The 20,083-nt window shown below is 40.5% G+C and overlaps 1 protein-coding gene across 1 annotated transcript in view; it reads left to right on the top strand.

Annotated features, from left to right (window-relative positions):
• LOC134608791 (NFX1-type zinc finger-containing protein 1-like) overlaps positions 1 to 13,250 on the top strand; it is a 161,503-nt gene extending 148,253 nt beyond the window's left edge. Inside the window, exons 17-18 of the mRNA XM_063451893.1 lie at positions 6,923 to 7,018; positions 10,509 to 13,250. Of these exons, the coding sequence (XP_063307963.1) occupies positions 6,923 to 7,018; positions 10,509 to 12,764 (2,352 nt within the window). The 3' untranslated portion in view covers positions 12,765 to 13,250. The remainder of the gene's footprint in view (positions 1 to 6,922; positions 7,019 to 10,508) is intronic.
• Positions 13,251 to 20,083: the final 6,833 nt, after the last annotated feature.

Raw genomic sequence — 20,083 nt, 5'->3', positions numbered from 1 at the left:
GAACAGCTCTCATTTCTCTTAAGTTTGAGTGAAGTTTTGACTCCTTCCATGACCAAGCTCCTTGAATCCAAGAGTCGTTCAAGTGTGCTCCCCATCCCAGGAGGCTGGCGTCTGTAGTTATGGTCATCCGGACCGGATCTTCCAGGGGAAACCCATGGAGAAGGTGTTCTTCTCTTGTCCACCAGTGTAGTTCTTTTGAAATCCTCGGGAGAGAATGAATCTTCTGATCCCAATTCTCGGAGCTCTTCTTGAACTGTAGGAGGAAGTGTCTTTGAATGGGTCGCATCCTCCATTGGGCCCATTTTACTAGACCAATCGTGGACGTAAGGGACCCTAAGAGGCTCATGAATTCCCTTGCTGTGACAAAGGACTTTAGGCGCATGCTTCTGATCTTTTTTATTATACGATCTTTCCTGTCTGAAGACAGAGATACCAGGCCATTCACTGAGTCTATATTTGCTCCCAGGAATATCATCTTCTGAGAAGGCACCAATGAGCTCTTCTTGGGGTTTATCAGCCAGCCATGATCTTGAAGGCATTTGATGGTCATTTCCATATGGACCTCTACTATCTGGCTGGAAGGACCTACGATTAAGAAATCGTCTAGATAATGAAAAACCTCGATGTTCTTCGTTCTTATAAAGGCCACCAGAGAGACTAGAATCTTCGTGAACGTTCTGGGAGCCAGGCTTAATCCGTAAAGGAAGACCCTTGAACTGGAAATGATTGCCCGATATCCAAAACCTCAGAAACCGGCGATGACTGATGTGAATCGGAATCTGATAGTAGGCGTCCTTTAGATCGATGGAAGTCATCCAGGTCCCTATCTTGATGTTGGGCAGGATCGTGGAAATAGACTCCATCTTGAACGTTCTTGGAACTAAATAAGTGTTCAGAACTTTTAGGTCCAAGATCAGCCGCCACTTCCCTTGAGGTTTTGGGGCCAAGAATATAGTAGAGTAGAGGCCTCTGTAAAGTTCTTCGTAAGGTACTTCCTCTATGACCTGATTCCGCAGTAGGTGTAAGATGATGTCGTTCAGAGCAACTTCTTTTCTTCCTTTTGCCACTCTTGAACGGACAAAGGAGGTTAGAGATGGGAATTCTTTGAATTCTATCTTGTATCCTTCTTTGAGGAGAGAAAGAACCCAAGAATCTTGAATATTTCTGGCCCAAACCGGATAAAAGAAGCGAAGTCTGTCTCCTATAACATCTGGCTGGGCCAGCAAACGTTCAGAAGCTTTTATTAGCTGGTCTAGATCCTCTTCCTCTGACCGGTTTAGATGAAGTTGACTGATAGTTTCTCCAATTAGAGTTCCTGGAGTATTCTCTTCCGGGCCTGTATGCTCTGACGTCTCGAAAGGATCGGTCTCTGAATTTTTTATCCTTCCCGTAGGAAGCCCCATATCTTCTTTTCCCTTGAGGTAGAAAAGCTTTTCGTCCATCTGCTGCTTTATGGATAGCATCTTCCAGTACTTTGCCAAAAAGAAGGTCGCCTTGAAAAGGGAGCGCACATAGAGAGGCCTTAGAGGCGTAATCTGCCCCCCAAGAGTGAAGCCACAATGCTCTCCTGGAGGCTACAGACAGCGCCATACTTTTAGCTACCATTTTGGTGAGATCCAGGGAAGCTTCCGAACAGAATTCTGTGGCCAGTTTAAAATCATTAAGACCTTCCAATAGGCATTCTCTACGCACTCCCCCAGAGATGTCTTCTTCTAGATTATTCACCCATATCTTAAGAGCTCTGGACAAGGTGGTAAGGGCAATTGCTGGGTGTAAAGCTGATCCCAATGCCAGGTATGCCTTATTCAGGTCGGCGTCTAATCGCTTTTCCATTGGCTCCCTTAAATATGCCATAGAGTCTATAGGAAGAGTCGTTCTTTTTGCCATGTGAATGACCGCTGCGTCAATTTTCGGAATCGACATCCATGGCTTGCAATCCTCAGGAGCATACGGGTATAGTCTAGGAATTTTATTCTTTAGAGTTACCTTCCTCTCAGGTCTATTCCATTCTTCAGCAATGACTTCCTTGATGGCCGAATGCACTGGAAAAGAGGGTCTGTTAGGCTTCAGATCTTCAAAGTATCTGTCGGACTCCTTCTTCTCCTTGCTCTCTTCAGGGATTCTTAACGTGTCTCTGATAAGACAAACCAGTTTATCTACCGACCTTGAATCCAGTGATTTTGAGTCATATTCATCCTCCTCTTCCTCAGAATAGTCTTCCATCATATCAGACTCTTCTTCAGATTCCACATAATTCTCTACTCTGGGACGTTTAGAGATAGACATCTTGTTAGAGGCTTTAAACCCTTCAGCAATAGCTTCCGATATCCATTTCTTTAAGTCCGTCTGAGGGGAACTGTCTTTCGCTGCTTCCGTCAGGCAAGATCTGCACAAATTATTCCCTGGAGGAGCCACTTGGTTGCAGTTTGTACATCGGTTAGACTTTTCTCGATATTTTCTGGGAGATAATTCTTGAGATTTTTCTGGGCTGAAATAGAGGCCAATATGAAACATATTATAGGCCTGTAGTGGCACTCTTTTCCCCCCTATTATAGAAGAATATATGTGGCTCACCTATGTCTTCTAGAGCGAGATCTTGAGGCAGAGGGAGAAGCCATCTAGAAAATAAAACACTTATTGCAGAACCAAAATAAAATAAACTGAAAATTTAAAGATTGTGAAAAAAAAATTAAAGTAGGATTTTACCTTAAAAACCAGATTCTGGAGGAAAAAGGCAGCTTTCCTTGTTACCAGATGCTCAGGGAAGATACAAGGATCAATTTTGAGCGATTTCAGAATTTTCATTTTTTTGGAGCGATATACCTTTAAGCGCGCAACTAACCCGCGCATGCGCAGTACCGTCGGCGTCCGGCGGCCGCTTTGCGCATGCGCCGGCAATCCGAACACAGAAGAGCAGGATCGGAGGATACACAGACCCTGCCAGTCAGTCAGAATGAAGGTAAGGACCAACTGACCGAGAAAACAGATAGATGATCCGATTTTAGAGCAAGATATATCTTGTTCTCTCCATAAGAATACAAGAAAGAATATACAGGTAAAAAAAAAAAAAGAAAACTTACCCTGGCTTCTCCAAAACACTGACCTCAGATCGGGGGGGGGGGGGGGGGATGTCATAAGGGGAAATTTTTAAGGCAACAGCCGACCCCACATCATAATCTCCTAATATTGATCTCTCCCATATAGTACAGAAACTAATCTGTACTAAACTCAGTTAGTCCTGCCCGTGCAGGCTGTTTACTGAGTTCTTCAGATGAAGAGAGGCTGAACTTCATCTGGAGGCCCATGGTACACATGGGAAGGTGGCCCAAAATAAAATATCCTGTGTGTCCTGAAAGGACAGGAAAAAAGACTGTGGGATGGAAGGAGGAGGGACCTTTTATACCCAGCCTGGTCTGATTAATTGATTTTATCCTGTCCTGTTCCTGATTGGGGCGGGCTACCCATAAGTGATGCTGCCATGATTAGCCAGGAAATTAGATTTCATGTGATTTTAGATTTGTATTGCTCACTGGGTTATTCACTAGACAGCAATTTTGTCTGAATGGAAGAAATCCAGAGACAATACCTGGATTCTAACTGCACTGGCAATTCTCATATTTATTAAAGTAAAACGCAGTCGAAATGTTATCGTCCCGAACAAATCTGCAGATTTACAAAGCACTGGTTTTAAAAAAAAAATGGGCAGGTTGCACATTCACAAATTATTATTTTTTTTGCAAATATCTTTTTATTCAGGTGAGAAAAATGCCTCTCATAATTTTCAAAGAATATAACATATTACCAAGTGTTACCAAACTCTCAGATCTGTAGCAAAAAAAATTATGAACAAAGGAACTCGGTGGTTCCGGCATCATAAAGAAAACATATGAGATGTGCAGGTCTTAATTCAATTCGAGCTAGGAACAGATGCATTAGATACTTATCAGAAATATTTGGTAGACACCTAGAGTTTATGACTGCATCAGCGTCTCATTAACAGATTTCCTTCCAGGTTCGATACTGGTTCCATATCGCACTACTGCGTCTCTCAGTAGGGTTTCATCTGTCACTTCTCTGTCTCCTGTCTGCACCCGCATTACCCCCGCTGAAAGCACATCACTCAGGTCACCTCCCTCAGCCAGTTATGCACATTCGTAATTTATGATTGACTTGCTTTCATGCTAGTGGAAGCATGTCTACCTGTGGGCATTGGGTGAGGTTTAAATTAGTAATATATATTACTGTCCACCCCCCTGTTCCCATTCATGTTCAGCTGGTGGCAAGATGTCATAAATATTTATTTCATTTTCAAAATGATGTTGTTTTTTTTTTATGGGAATATACAAACTTTATTTGCAAACTCGATAATACATCTTTTTGCATAATGTGTTTGTATGTTGTGCTTTACACATCTGCAAGTCGCAAGTACAATTAGTTCAATGGATTAAGGCCTCAATTCCATTCTAGCAGGTGAAAGATCTATTGGGTTTTGGCCAATATTATATTTATCAAATTTTGACTTGATTTAAGGTCAACGGAAATTCTATAAGCCGAATCCAACGATTTAGTCTTCGATAATATGTGCTTCAGAAGTAGATTTGTCTGCCTTTTTTAAATTACTAACCCTGTTAATGTTGGTGGCCATATTTGAGAGAGTGTAAAGACTGTAGAGAGCTAGTGCAAGCCAGGATGACCTCCTTAAGTCCAATGGGAGGAGCAGGGGCAATAAGAACTATGTCTAGCCAGGGCAGGATTAAGAGCCCATTAGACCTGGTGCTGACAATTATGATGGGCCTAGTTACAGAATATTATCGACAGACAACACTAAAACACTTATACTTCCTAAGCATCATGTATCTGGTGGAGGTAATGCTGGAGGGAAACTCACAGGCTATAATATTCAGAAAACACATACATTATGCTAATCTCTCACTTTCTTATTTTAAGTAAACCCATACCCAGCAGTGTCCGGTGGAGTAGGATTTCAGTAGGTGGGGTAAAAGGGTGGGCCACTGATGAGACTCACGTAACCAGAACCACCCAAAGGAACTAACATGCCCCAAAAGGGGGCGTGTCTGCATGAAGAATTAGATGGTCACGCCAGGCTGCCTGCCAATTATGCAGGATGACAAACCAAAGGCATACTGTGCAGACAGCACCCTGAGCTTGGCATAAATGTATCTAATGATGCACTAGCTCTACGCTTTCTAAGGACTGTTCCCTAGCACTTGCTGGTACACTCCCCTCCTAACCTTCTCACTAGCAGGAAGAAGCGCCTGTTTTACAGTCTAAGACAGAGAGAAAGTGTATGTAGTGAGTGTAGAAGAAAGGGAACATGCCACAGTGTTAGAGAGACTGAAGCAGCAAGAGCATTTGTGCAAAGTCAGCTTTACCTTAACTAAATTTGTTCTCAGCCAGTCCACACCAGTTTTGTTTCCCTACACCCCTCTTACGTTTCCATACTTAAGCAAGAGCATAGATGAGTAGTAAAAAAAAAATCAATGGCCTATTCTGTAGGCATGGGCCAGGAGTTGCAACTCCATCAGACCCTATGTTAATTTTATATAAACTATCTACAGCTGATGATTTATGTTTTAGGGTTTGTGGAACCTAGTGACCACAGACGTATCAGGTACGTCCAACAAAAACTGGTTAACGATCATGATCAATTCCAGCCACTCTAAGGGTATTGCAGCGATGCAATACCCCTATTTTTACATAATTAAGTAATTTTATTGATTGCAATTTGGTGGACCTGCCTGACAACCTAGGTTGAAAGTCCAGAGAATGTAATTTGCTAGCACTATATTTAACCCTGTAACTTTCCAAGACACCCTAAAACCTGTACATGGGGAGTACTGTTTTATGTGTTCAGCGAAGTTTCCCGAGGTTTTATAGTGTTTTTGAAAGTTACAGGGTCAAATATAAGGCTTGATTTTCCATTTTTTTACATTTAAATTTGCCAGATTGGTTATATTGCATTTGAGAGCATATGGTAGCCCAGGAATGAGAATTACCCCCCATGATGGCATACCATTTGCAAAAGAAGATAACCCAAGGGATTGCAAATGGGGTATGTTTAGTCTTTTTTAATAGCCACTTAGCACAAACACTGGCCAAAGTTAGCATTCATAACAGTTTTTTGCATTTTTAATACACAAACAAATATAAATGCTAACTTTGGCCAGTGTTTGTGACTAAGTGGCTACTAAAAAAGACTGGACATACCCTTTATGGAATACCCTGGGTTGTCTACTTTAAAAAAAATATGTATATGTGAGGTGTGATTTAGAGATTTATGACAGATAACAGTGTTACAATGTCACTATTGATATATTTTGAAACAGCAATGTTCTACTTGTACTTATAGCCCTATAACTTCCCCCAAAAAGCTAAGAACATGTTAACATTGTGTATTCCTAAACTCAGGATAAAATTTAGAAACTATTTAGCACAGGTGTTTTTTGGTGGTTGTAGATGCGTAACAGATTTTGGGGGGCAGAGTTAGAAAAAGTGTCGGTTTTACTCAATTTTTTTCATCATATTTTATATTTTTTGTAGTAAATTAAATGATATGATGAAAACAATGGTATCTCTAGAAAGACCATTTAATGGCGAGAAAAACGGTATATAATATATGTGGGTGCAGTAAATGAGTAAGAGGAAAATTACAGCTAAACACAAACACAGCAGAAATGTAAAAACAGCCCAGGTCCTTAAAGGTAAGAAAATTGAAAAACGGTCTGGTCGCTAAGGGGTTAAAAATACTTTTTTCATATGTTAGAGTCTCATTTATTACTCCCCTGTTTTTTTATACTCACTTTTTTTTTCTTAGCATGTTCTTCAAGTAAGCATGACATTTTAATTTTAAGCACAATGTTGCCAGTTCATCTAATTTATACTATCAATTTATCCTTTACAGCACCGCATGAGACCTGAAATTGCTCGTTTACTCACTCCACATATTTATGACAAATTGGAGAACCATGATTCTGTGTTGAAGTTTGAAAACATTAAGGTAAAATCCAAAGGCACTAGTAATATGTTTGACTGTTTTGGTTCAGATATGAAAACATTTTCCCTCAGACACCCACTTTTTTATTTTCAATACGATGAATATTTATTTATTTAACAGTTCTTTATAGCGCTCTAAAATAGTGCAGTTATACAATCAAGAGATAAATACTTAGGCACACTGGAACAAAAGAGAAAAGACACATACTCCAGACGACTGACAGACGATCGGAACAGAACCCCCCCCTCTCCTCCCACCCTGACGCACCCCCCTTTCTCCCTAACAACCCAAGTTATACCACTGCCTGAACCCACCCTACCGCACCCACCGCAACAAGGGATAACCTCACCCTTAACGAAAACACACACAGAACGGCACAAACCCCCCAGACCTGTCAGGGATAACACCCCAACGACATATCAGACGAACAAACGTAATAACCCCAGACCGGTCCGGAAACGACACGGCTAAAGCCGCAACCACCCACCCAGCAAGGGGGAACCTCTTGCCCACAATACCACACAATACCCACATATCCCTAATTAAACATAGGATATACTAACAGTAACAGTGGGGAAAACACAAACTCAACAAGGGCAATACCACACGACACGAGACAAAGGGCCCTATGAGAGGCCCGACAACAGAGGCCAGAAGAGAGGCCTATGAATCCAGGCTCACACACAGAACGAACCTCTAATACAATGTATGCACCGAAAAGATAGCGTGGGAACACTGACACACAGACGGAACTCGAACACGATAGCTGGGACATAACGAACGCACCAAGATTCTTACATATACAAATGACACAGATATCGGTGCTCACTTCACAAACACCGACACCTTGTAAAATGCTACCTAACCTGGACTAAGGACGGTTACTATGCATATGGTTCATCCCGTTTATAACATGTACAAAAACTTGTATTAAGTGAAGCACATAACACCAGAGAATGGGGACCTGCGAGTCCGTCCAGGCTGTGGGCCTGCGAGCTCGACCTGATATTATTTGCCATAACACATTGTGGAGACCTGCGAGTCTCACTGATCCTTGATACCTGCACGACGAATAAATAAAAATTATATTCACAAAAAAAAAAAAGAGAAAAGAACCCTTACAATCGTAGCTTAAATCTAGAGCGGATTAGTACATTGAAACAAAATGCTGTGGGGAGAAAATACATTTGTGAAATATGTCCATGCACTGCTTAACAATAAGAATAGCGTATACAGTGAGTATGATGAAGATCAAAACTAGAACCAATGTTCTACAGTCAATATGCATTGAATGTGGTGATAATAGAAGACAAAAAGTATACGGTACGTAATTTATAAAAAGAGACAGATGTAGGTTGACAACAAACAAGAATTCAGTGGGGATCATTAGTCAGAGACCCAAAGAGAAGGAAAGATGGCTTTGAAGAGAAAAGTGTTTTTTTTGTAGAAGAGTTTTAGCTGGATGGGTCAGCTAAAACTCCACAGGTTCTTAAACGGTTTGACTACTTACTCTGGGAGGGGGTCCCAGCACTATTGACACCATAACCACTACACGGAGCTGTAGTGGTTATTGTGTCTGGATTATTTCTTTAAATAATCTACAAGTGCCCCTCCCGAGATCAGGCTCTGGATCTGCCACTGTTGGGAAGTAAGAGACACACAGAGGGGCTTGGAACAGAGGTGTTAGGTAGAGAGACACAAAAAGGGACTGGGAGGAAGTAAGAGACACACAAAGTAAGGGGAGTAAGAGACACACAGGGGGTGTAAGACACACAGATGGGGATAAAATAAAATAAAAGTGGGTAAGAAATTTAAAAGGGGCTAAGAGACACACAGGTGAATATGCTTTTTTGTGGTATGTACAGCAAAATGCATCTTCACCTTTGAAGCCAAAAAATCTTTCCACCAGCCCTAACATCTTTTTATATATGACAGCACCTTACTAGCTTTTGCAATTGCAAAACAGCATTGCATACTGTTGCCTAGTGTGTTATCTATATCTGTTCCAGAATTGTAATTTAACGTTATCCCTAACTCAACCCCATTTGATGTATAAGTGGCTTGTGGGTTCCTTATTCCAAAATGCCCAGTCCTCCGGTTTATCCAAATCCCTCAGTATAGAAGTTATTGTGGTGGCCACCCAGATAGGTACATGGGTTTCGCTGCCAAGGTTGTCTTTTTCACTCTCTCTGGAACTCTGCTGCAGTAAATCCAATAGTATTAGTGAGGCAGAATAGAATTACCCACGTAGTATAATCCAGATCTTTTCTCCCAAGATCCTCTGTGCCTGAGAGATATTTGCCTGGGAAAAAAACTATAATTAAAATCTCTCAGGTACAAAAAAATCCACAATTTTTATAACACCCCCAAAACAGACATATAATAACCATATAGCCCCTCAAGTCTTATATCCCCAGATAGCCTGGATCTGAGCGCACAACATATCTAAAAAAGCGCTCAGATCCCACGAACACAGCTGAAACGCCACCGGGGTAAAGTTTTGACCGACTGCACACGAGGCGCCTGCCCAAAATAGTTCCAGAAAAAAGGTGGTGGTAGTCGGTCTCTTTCGGGAGTATGAAAAAGTATAAAATACCAAACATAGGCTTGAGCTGGTATGCAGATAGTGTTAGCCTAATCCATGTGCATGGTTCCATGGTTCCACTGAACAGTGTTCTACCAGGATGTATAGAACCGCACGCAGGCGGGAATGGAAGTTCAGCTGTGTTTGCGAAGTCGAGTGTCTGATTTCAGTTCCATGCACTCGACAACCAAACACCGCTGCCTGTGTTCGTGCAAACAAGATGGTCGCCACCTTTCGTACATGCGAACGGCGGCAACCCAGCCGACCTCTTAGAACACTGAGGTGTGAATCATTATTGAAGTGTTAACAGAGGTGAATTAGGTTAACAAGCATACGGGTGGTCTGGGTATTTCGTGTTTTTGTTCGGTTACCGAACAAAACAGGGAAAAAATATGTGAACACAGTTTTTACAGAACAAAACAGGGAATAATAAGCAAACACAGTATTCCAGTGACAGGGTGGTCTGTCACAGTTATATTATGTTCAAGCTGTATTATAATTAAAAGGATAATTGTGCAAAGTGAAGAAGGGAAGGATGTAAACACGTGAGTAATAGTCTAGAAACATTTTCAGTTTTTTTATGTATGTGGCTATATGTGTATATATCTATGCACGTATGTCTCTATCCAAGTATTCCTTAGAATCTGCAATACAGGGACTTGTTTAGAATTTAGAAGCAGCTTCATTCGGTCATTGTTTCAGTTTATATTAACGGTTTTATTATAAAGTGAAATAATGACAGAATAAAGCTGCCTTTTAATTGTAGAAATTCACGTATAGTAAAGATGCAGAGTATTCTATACATTTCTTGAATTACACAGGGCATTTTTTTTTTTTGTGCATGATGCCTACTCTATAATAAATATGTGTATTTTATAGTATTTATCTATGTTTGTTTTTGCACAATAGGGAGTCTGCAGTAACCTCTTTTTTGTGACCCACACTCATCCTGAAGAACATATCAGAGAAGGCAAAAGTCACCAGAATTCTCATGAAGCTGATTTTGTGAAATCCCTCTGCCTCTATTTTCTTCACCAAGGGTACCAACCATCTCAGATCACCATACTTACAACCTACTCTGGACAGCTCTACTGCATACAAAAAAAGATGCCTAGGTCCACATTTGAGGGAGTCAGGGTTTGTGTTGTTGATAAGTTTCAGGGGGAAGAAAATGACATTATCATCCTTTCACTAGTAAGAAGCAATAGTGTTGGGAGCGTTGGGTTCCTTCAAATCCCAAACCGTGTCTGCGTTGCCTTGTCCAGGGCCAAGAAAGGGTTATTTTGTATAGGTAATATGCAGCTGCTTTCCAAAGTACCACTCTGGGAAAAAATTAATGAAGTCTTAACAGAAAATGGACAGATTGGTAGTGAGTTGAAGTTGCAGTGTGCAAATCACCCTAACAACATAAATTATGTGTCTGTATCTGAAGATTTTACTAGAGTCCCAGAAGGTGGTTGTATGAATCTTTGTGAATATAGGCTTGACTGCGGCCATGTTTGCACACTGCGGTGTCACCCTTATGATCCAGAACATAAATCATTCAAGTGCTTAAAAGAATGTATTAAAGTCCCATGTGAAAATGGGCACAAGTGTACAAAACCATGTAGTGAACCTTGCGGAAAGTGCTCACAAATGGTGCCAAAGAAGATTTCCACATGTGGACACATGCAGGATATGCCATGTTCATACTCTCCAGATAAATTTGTATGCCAAGAACCATGTACTAAAATCTTACAATGTGGTCACCCATGTGTGCGAACATGCGGTCAGATTTGTACACAAAGGTGCCCTGAAAAAGTAGATATTATTTTGGAATGTGGGCACTCAAACAAAACTCTATGCCATCTGAAATCCGATGTAGCAATGACTGGAGAGAAGTTAATTTGCAAGGTGCGTTGCCAAGAAGAACTTTCTTGCGGTCACAGTTGCCCAGGCACCTGCAACAGCTGCAAGGAACGAGGCTCTCATATGAACTGTACAAAGCCATGTGACACTGTCTTGTTGTGCTCTCATAGATGTGACCAAATTTGCTCATCAGAATGCTTTTGCATATGTTCTTGTGAAAACAAATGTTTTCATAAAAAATGTGTTTCCAAATGCAGTGACCCTTGCCAGCCTTGCACGAAACCGTGTGGATGGAAATGCAAACACAGGAGTTGCACAAACCGGTGCTGGGAGCCTTGCAATAGAGACCCTTGCGATGAACCCTGCAGGAAAAAACTCAACTGTGGACACCCATGTATTGGCTTCTGCGGGGAACCCTGCCCCAATAAGTGCAGAATTTGTAATGCAGATGAGGTGAATGAAAATGTCTTTGGCAGAGAGGTTTATCCAGATGCCAAGTTTGTTCAACTGTTAGACTGTCCTCACATGTTTGAAGTGACATCTTTTACGGAATGGATAAATCAGGAGGAAGAAGGCAAAGTGATAAAACTAAAATCGTGCCCTAAATGCTTAATACCCATCAGACGAAATGTACGATACGGAAACCTGATTAAACAGACCCTTTTAGACCTTGAGGCAGTAAAAGAACGGATAGTTGGCAAATGGCTTAACTGTTTAGAAGTTTTCCTTTGTGATAACGAAGCTGAATTTAAACACTTTCCAGCAATTGAGAGAACAATGCAAAAGCTTAAAGAAAACATTATTACCCTTCGCATGTTGATGCTAGTAAGTGAGAAATTGATTTTCTGGAAGAAGCTTGGAAGTATCAAAAACAGGTTAGAGCCATTTTCTACAGTTATAGTTTCCTGGGGAAATACAGAAAAGCTTTCTGACCTTATTGAAGAAGCACCAAATAAACACAGCATTTCAGATTTGCACTATGACCTCTTCAAGTTAGTTCTCAAAGCAGAATACCTAATTTTACAAGAAAAAGGGTTGGTATCGTACATTGGAAACATCACAGCCCTGGTCAGTAAAATGGAAAATAAGGCCATAACCCTGGATGATGTTCGATTAACATTAAGAAAAATTCCACTCCACATGGAAATGGTCAGTATAATAGAGAACAAAAACAATGTTCTCAATATGGAACTGCTAAAACAAGGCATGTGGCACAAATGCTCTGCTGGTCACATTTATAATGGCATTGAAGAAGAGGAACTTGATTGTCCCCAGTGCACTGATGAAGACTCAGATGATGAAGACCAGGAGGATTGAAGAGCATGGTAGAAAAGGCTTTCTTTTTGACCATTTTCTGGTTTTATCTAGCAATATAAAAAATGATGCAGATATAAAGTTATTTACAAACAATCATGTCATTTTGTGAAATTTGCACTTTAAAAAATAAAAATAATTTAACCTAGAGTGCACAGTCCCAAGTTCTGCACTATGTAATATTATGTAGAACACAAGAAAAAAATAAACAAAAATCGCACTAAATCTAATTAAATCAAATAAACAATGGTGCAGCATTAATATTTTGGATTTGGGCACCTATTAAATGTACACTGTTTTCAGTACAAGAGAGGCCATTTACCAAGTATAATTGAAGCAATGCATCAGTTGTGGAAACAAAAAAAATTCAAAAGAAAAGAAAATGGTCTAATTTCTGGCTAGTCATTGGTGAGATATGACAAATCATCTTACATCATAAAATTATCCTAGATAAATGAATATCTCTTCATGCACATCTGATCCAGCCAAGCAGCGTATTTCTAAATCTTTCTGTGCATCCGTTGTCTATGTATAGCAAAAGAAGATCCTTTAATTCCAAAAGGATGAACTGCCTAATATCTGGATTCCAAAACACAAGTGAAGATGTAACCAGATCTAACTAAACATATAGGATCCACATGTTTATAAAAGTGCAGAAACGAGTGGAGTATTGCTATCTGTTTATATCACAGTTTTAAATACTGCAATTTTGGACCAACAAATCTTCTCTCTACTTCCCACTTCTGTCATGGACACAAATACCATAGTGCTGTGAAATTAAAGGTAGTATTTTCTTTAAAATATGCTGATGAGGCATGGTTTAGTCACCTTTTGTTGCACTACTTTCTAATAGATGTGCTATTTTTTTTCGCTAGGTCTCCTTTTATCAGTAAATGATTGAAATATAGTGTCCCTCAATGTAGATTTAGGGAGATACGGTTTCTGAGAAAATACATTAACTGCTTTCAGCAGATATGGTCTATTTGGGGGCGGGGTGGCAACTTTTGCTTTTGCTATTATAAACATTTGTTAGCTTTTGCTACTATAAAAGTAGAAAACACTTTTTTAGAAATGTTTTTGGTTAGTTTGGATCACTCTAATGTTTAATTTGTTTGCAGAAAAAGAGAAATGTTCTTGGAGAGGATTGCATTTTAGTAGGCAATACATATATGTAAAAGGTTAGTACTTAAATAGATTTCCTGAATTTCTGGTAGAGATCACATGGTCTATTCCAACAGTTGTACTTGTTGTCACTGTAACTGGGATCTATGTAGGAAGCAGGCCTTACCTGTTCTTTTACCAGGTCACGCTCTAATGTTCCAATAGATTTTCTTCTGCCATCCTGCTCCTTAGGTTCTTAGATTATTGGAGCTCTCTACAGGAATTCAATGAGTTTTGACCAGGATGGCATTTTCAACAATTTTATGTGCATGAGGTTGTACAAATTTTCATCAGTTCTAGTCACTTGTCACCTCATTCTGATTGCTGGAGGTTCTCGAGTCCTCCTTAAAAGGCCTATGTTGGCTCTACTTATTTTGTGTCTTCCATATGCATTACAGCTTTACAGCTATTTTGTCTCATACAGACAATTTTCGTACATTATTATTATTATGATATTTATGTAGCGCCATCAAATTCTGCAGCGCTTTACAATGGGTGGACGAACAGACATGAAGTTGTAACCAGACAAGTTGGACACACAGGAACAGAGGGGTTGAGGGCCCTGCTCAATGAGCTTACATGCTAGAGGGAGTGGGGTAAAATGACACAAAAGGCAAGGATAGTATTAGACTAGTGACAGTTGCAGAAGAGGACATATTGCAAAGTCACTGGCATTAGTTCTGATGAGGCATCTTGAATTTTATGGTTCATTTTTTTTCTCATTTCAACCCAGTAGTCCATTGCAGACTCTGTGCTATTGATTGCATCCAGAGGATAAAGGGTGACATTGCCACACTTATTCATACATATTAATAAAAAATGTTAATAGTGTTGCATATCAGGGAATTAGCTTATGTGTTACACAAATACACCTATGTTTACATATGTACACATATACTTTGTTGATAGCTGTCACTTTCTGCCTACAAAAGGAATGTGCACACTGATATTTCTCAGCTACACAACACACAAGCATCTAGCAGCAATGAATCTTCTGTGTTTGCTTCTATAGAGCCTATGTTGGGCTTGTTATGGAAGGGCTAAGGTGGGGTCATGGCCCTCCCGAGGTTGCTGTTTCCCATCCAGCTCCCATTGTCTCGTCAGCGTCAGGTAGCTATGTGGTCGTTGGAGCGGTTGTCAGAGGAGAGTTTTTCCTGGGGATGTCAGGTGTGTACTCCGCTGTCTAGTGGGGTCCTCGGTGTTGTTCTTATGCGGTTGATCTCGTGATTCGGAGCAAGGTTGTGTGAGTGTGAATGTATGTGTGTATGTGCTGTAGTGGTTGCATAAAGGGTCCCTGAGTGGGGGGGTGTAGTGCGTATGTTTTGGGCCGCGGTAGTCCAGTGGTGGTGAACGATGTCATTACCTATCTCGTTGTTTCCCCGTGTGACATGGGCGGTTGTGTCCTGGTTCGGGGGCCGTGGGAGTGTCTGTCTATTTGTTGTCCAAAAGTAGACCCCCCTATTCCCGTCTCTAAGGTCTTAGTGTTTCCCATGTGCCCATTGGTGGGGTTCTGTGTGGTTTCGTATTCGCAGTGTGTCCGCTCCCCCCTGAGTCCCCATCTCGCCGCTACCGGTGGGCGGGGGGGGTTCCAGGTTGCGACCGGAGGAGCCACGTCCGGCGAGTCCGGCGAGTCCGGGTATATGTTTTGGATATATGATGCTAGCTTGGAAGTGTGGATTCCGCAGGTCCATTGTGTGACAACATGTCACTGAACCAGACGTGCTTTATATCACGGACATTTATTGTGGTTCCTTCAACCGCAGAACAGCATTTCTACACAAGAACATTTTCTAATATCACATAAAATATATTTAAACATATAATTATTAACTTACTACCTTCTCATTTTTTGTTTGCCCTGTGCATGCTCACTTACCAGATTTGGTCATAGCAATAGACAGATCAAATTACATGTCTGTTTGTTAATGCTTGTCTATGTTCCAATTCCATGGACCATTAAGTAAGATTGCTAATGGAATTAATTGCCTTAATTAATTAAATTGGTCAGCAGTGTAAAATCCAACATCATGAATACTATACCCCTACGTATTCATCCCCTCTGTCTGTTGCCTTCTACCCTTTATTTTAATTTGCCTTCACCTAAGCTATGAAGACTCTCACCTAGCAAATTAATTCATGGCACGGCACAGACCAAATTGCATAAATGTGTTCTCATCTTCATAAAATCGATGTAGACCATTAAAATAAATACTACAAATACTATAATGAAGAGATATTGTAAGAAAGTACTTGGCATGACACATTTCCAACATATTAGATCGTTTTCCTGAGAAAGAGCAGCTCAAGAGTGCAGCCACAGCCCAGCTACAGGTGGTAATTACAGTAATGTAATCTGTTTAATAAGGCCTACAGAAACATAAATATTGTAAATATACACATAAAAAGTCAAAGTTTCTTTTCTAATTAAAGTTGCTAAAATGTATTGTAATGCAGATTCAAGGCAGTTTCCTCGCTCTTGTTGCTTCTCATTTTTTCAAATTATTGTTTCTGATAACTTTTGTCTAATCCATTGCATCTCATAAGGAATAGGATCATGTGCAGCAATTGCCATGCTGCACCGATCCAATACTTCTCTTAGAGAAGCTTTGTATCCAGTGATACTCTTTGAGAAATATCAGTGGTGTTCAGCCTCATCATGTTGGTTGTGATAACACTGAACATGAAGAACCTTGAAAATGGAATGTCTTAAAGGGATGCTCTGGGCATCAAAACATATATAGCTTAGTGAAGCAGTTTGGGTGTATAGATCATGCCCCCGCATGTTTCATGCTCATTTATCTGCCATTTAAGAGTTAAATCACTAGCCACACATTCCCGGCTGTGATGCACACAGTTTTCCTGAAAAAAAAATTTGCTTTCATTTTCGATCAGATGTTAACTTGCTTTAGAAGTTTTTATTTCCTGTCCTGTAAATTGAACTTTAACAACACACTGGAGGTTCCTGCAGGGTGTAGAAGGCTATTAACACAGCAGGAGATAAAAAAAAATTATAAATTGAACGCACTATGGAACCTAACTTTTTCTGTCTGATAGCCACTGGATGTATGTTTTCAGACAAATGCAAACATGTTTTACAATGAGGGATAGCATATGTATACTCAAACCACCCACAGCTGTCTTAACGCATGGGCAGCAGCCGGGGGCCCACAAACATAGGGGCCCCATAGGCTACCCAACTTTTCAGTATATTATTCCTGGATTTCCTGGATATTCAGAATTTTCAAACCCTCTTTATTAAAATGTTTAGTTGAACTAATCACCTCAGTATCAGCTGTTATCTGTACATAAGCAAAACAAAATCAACACAGAAGTTTTTGAAGCAGTAAAGCTATAATAAAGTTCTTTTACTATTTTAACAGTCCATGTCCGTTGCCTCACACTGTTACCTACTAAATGTTTGTGTGGATTAACATTATGTTTTTTAATGTTTAAACATTGGTTTTGTTGGAGGTACCAATGAATTTTAGCTTAATTTTATGGATAATTTAAATTTTTCTTCCTGTGAGTAGTTGTGTCGGCAGGGCCCCAGTGCACTGCTCTGCTCAGGAGCCTATAATGCTGTTAGCAAAGCCCTGAAACCACCTCATTAAGATACAGAGTGGTTTGGGTTTTCACAACGTCCCTTTACTTAACCTGAATTGGTGCAGGGACAACATTAATACTATATAGAGTGTTCTTTGAGGGTTGGAGTCTGAGAAACTTTTTCAAATGTCTGAATTTTCTACCATTAATAGCTTCCAGCCATCATATTAAGTTTGTTGTCACTAAAAAGTGAATTGTGGGGAGCTGAAAGCTGAATTTCAAACCCCATGGTAAAATAACAATGTTGTGACTATTGCATGTTTCCATATCAGCTATTTAAATTAAATTTTGAAAATTAACTTTCAATTCACTGCAATAAACACATGCATAGCATGAAATACAACTGTAATTCATTTGTTCAAAACAATAATAACATTTTCTTTAAGATCTTTTTTTGTATTAGTATGAATAGCAGTAGTGTAATTTTTGTGAAGAGGCACTTATTATGGTTGATCTATTTACTGGAATATGTATTCAATGAGAGCGGTGCATTCACTTTGTTTGCTATTTCATTTTTAGTTCACGATCTGATTCATCTCCTCCCTAAATGGTCTTAATGTTTATATTATCTATGTTGCATTTTAATGTAATTATTATTAAAAAAAAATAGAATAGGTAATTGTTCCTGTTTCCTTTCTGTATCCCATATTATTAAGAAATCTAATAAAATTTGGAATTATAAAAAAGTTGCTCAGTTGTAAGTTTTACTTTAACCAAAATGTATTTACACTCTTGGCATATGTCATTTAACAATCAATACTTTTGTTTGTGTATGATGAATGTCATCAGCTGGTGACTGTGACAGGGTGAGTAAAAGGGAAAGTGTGAAATGGCGAGGGGGTGAATGAGACTGGGTGGGGATGAGTATGACAGGATTGGGGTGTGAGTGTGCAATCGTTTGGAGGAGGGAGTATGATAGGGCAAGTGTTGGCATGGTTGGGGGGGCCAATGTGACAGGGTTGGAGGGTTAATGTGACAGAGTGAGTGAGGCATAGTTGGGGAGGTTAAGTATCACAGGGTTGGGGTGAAAGTGGCATGGTGAGAGGAGGGAGTATGACAGAACAAGAGGAGGGACGGGAGATTGACAGGATTAAGTGACAGGGTGAGCGGAGGAGGGAGTGTGACAGGGCGAGGGGAGGTGAGTGTGACAGGATTAAGGAGGGTTAATGTGATAGGGTGAGTGTGACAGATCAAGGGCAGGTGAGTTTGGTATGGTTGGAGGGGGTGAGGTTAACAGGATTAGGAGGGGATAAAGTGAGTGTGGATCAGTGAAGGGTCTGACCGCATGGGAGGAATGACTGGGTGGGAAGGAGTGACAGTGTGTGTGGGCGGGTGAGTGTGGTGACATTCTGTCATCAAACTAAAATGGTGACCAGGGGTCATGTGACCAAGTTCATGTAGATCTTTCTTACAGGGGGATAAGCTGAACCTTTGATATGGTAATTGGGTAATTCAATACCTTTACAAGTCAGGAAAGAGATAACCACTCCCCCCCTATCCTCATTCCTCTCTGTTCCTTCTTGGCTCTGCTGCAGAGCAGATGTGCAGACGCCATGTGCTATCTTGGTGAACCATGTTATACTCTGTTGCTTCCTTTTCTTCCTTGGTGGATGTGATGTCGAACTTGCAGCAGTGAGCCATTACTAGATGTGAAGGCCTAATCGTGGGTGAGATCAAACGTGTGGGGAAGAGGATTACTATATAGATAGATAGAATTAAAAGGGTTGTTGCTCCATGGGTCTGGGCTGTGTGTTTGTGAAACATTTATAGTATTGTGTTGTTGTCTTCTAAATAAATACCTTTTAATGTAGACGAACCTTGTTATATATATATATTAATTTGGTGATACACCACAGTGAGCATGCGTGGGAATGGTTACAGTGTGTGTAGGGGGACTGGCAGTGTATGGGAGGAGGGTGACACTACAGTGACAGATGCACCCACTCACTGACAGACACATACACTCATTGACAGGCGCACTCTCATATATATTGACAAACAATGACATACACACACACTATTACTTGGACACACACTGACAGATGCACACTCTCACTGACAGACGCACTCACTGACAGACACATACACACTCACTGACTGACACACACACATTCACTCACATAGACACACACACACACACACAGTGTCCTTGCGCTCTGGTGGCCCGGTGGTGATATTTGATCTGCAGCTCTGTGTCTCATGAGTTCAGGTAACCCATGGCAACACTCTATTTTGTCAGAGATCGCAAGACACATGGTCTGCAGCTCTGCACACTACAGAGCTGCAGACCTAAGACACCCAGCGCTCTCCTCCCGCTCAGACTGACGGGAGGGGCCAAAACTCCATTAATCTACATTTGATCTATTTTAGATATCTATCTTTCTGTCTCTGTGTCTGTCTGTCAGTTTGTCAATTTAAATAGCTCATAAAAAGAGCAAGCCATGCTGCTACTTGGCTCTCTGTATTTTCCTCTCAATGTGCAATATGCATTACAGAACTTTACGGCTTTTAAACTCTCATATCACCACCAATCCCCATTACTCTCTACTAGTGAACTT

This window comes from Pelobates fuscus, chromosome 4 (assembly GCF_036172605.1).
Source record: "Pelobates fuscus isolate aPelFus1 chromosome 4, aPelFus1.pri, whole genome shotgun sequence".
Taxonomy (NCBI): domain Eukaryota; kingdom Metazoa; phylum Chordata; class Amphibia; order Anura; family Pelobatidae; genus Pelobates; species Pelobates fuscus.
Note: the sequence above shows the minus strand (reverse complement) of the source record. Positions and strands in the feature narration are given on the sequence as shown.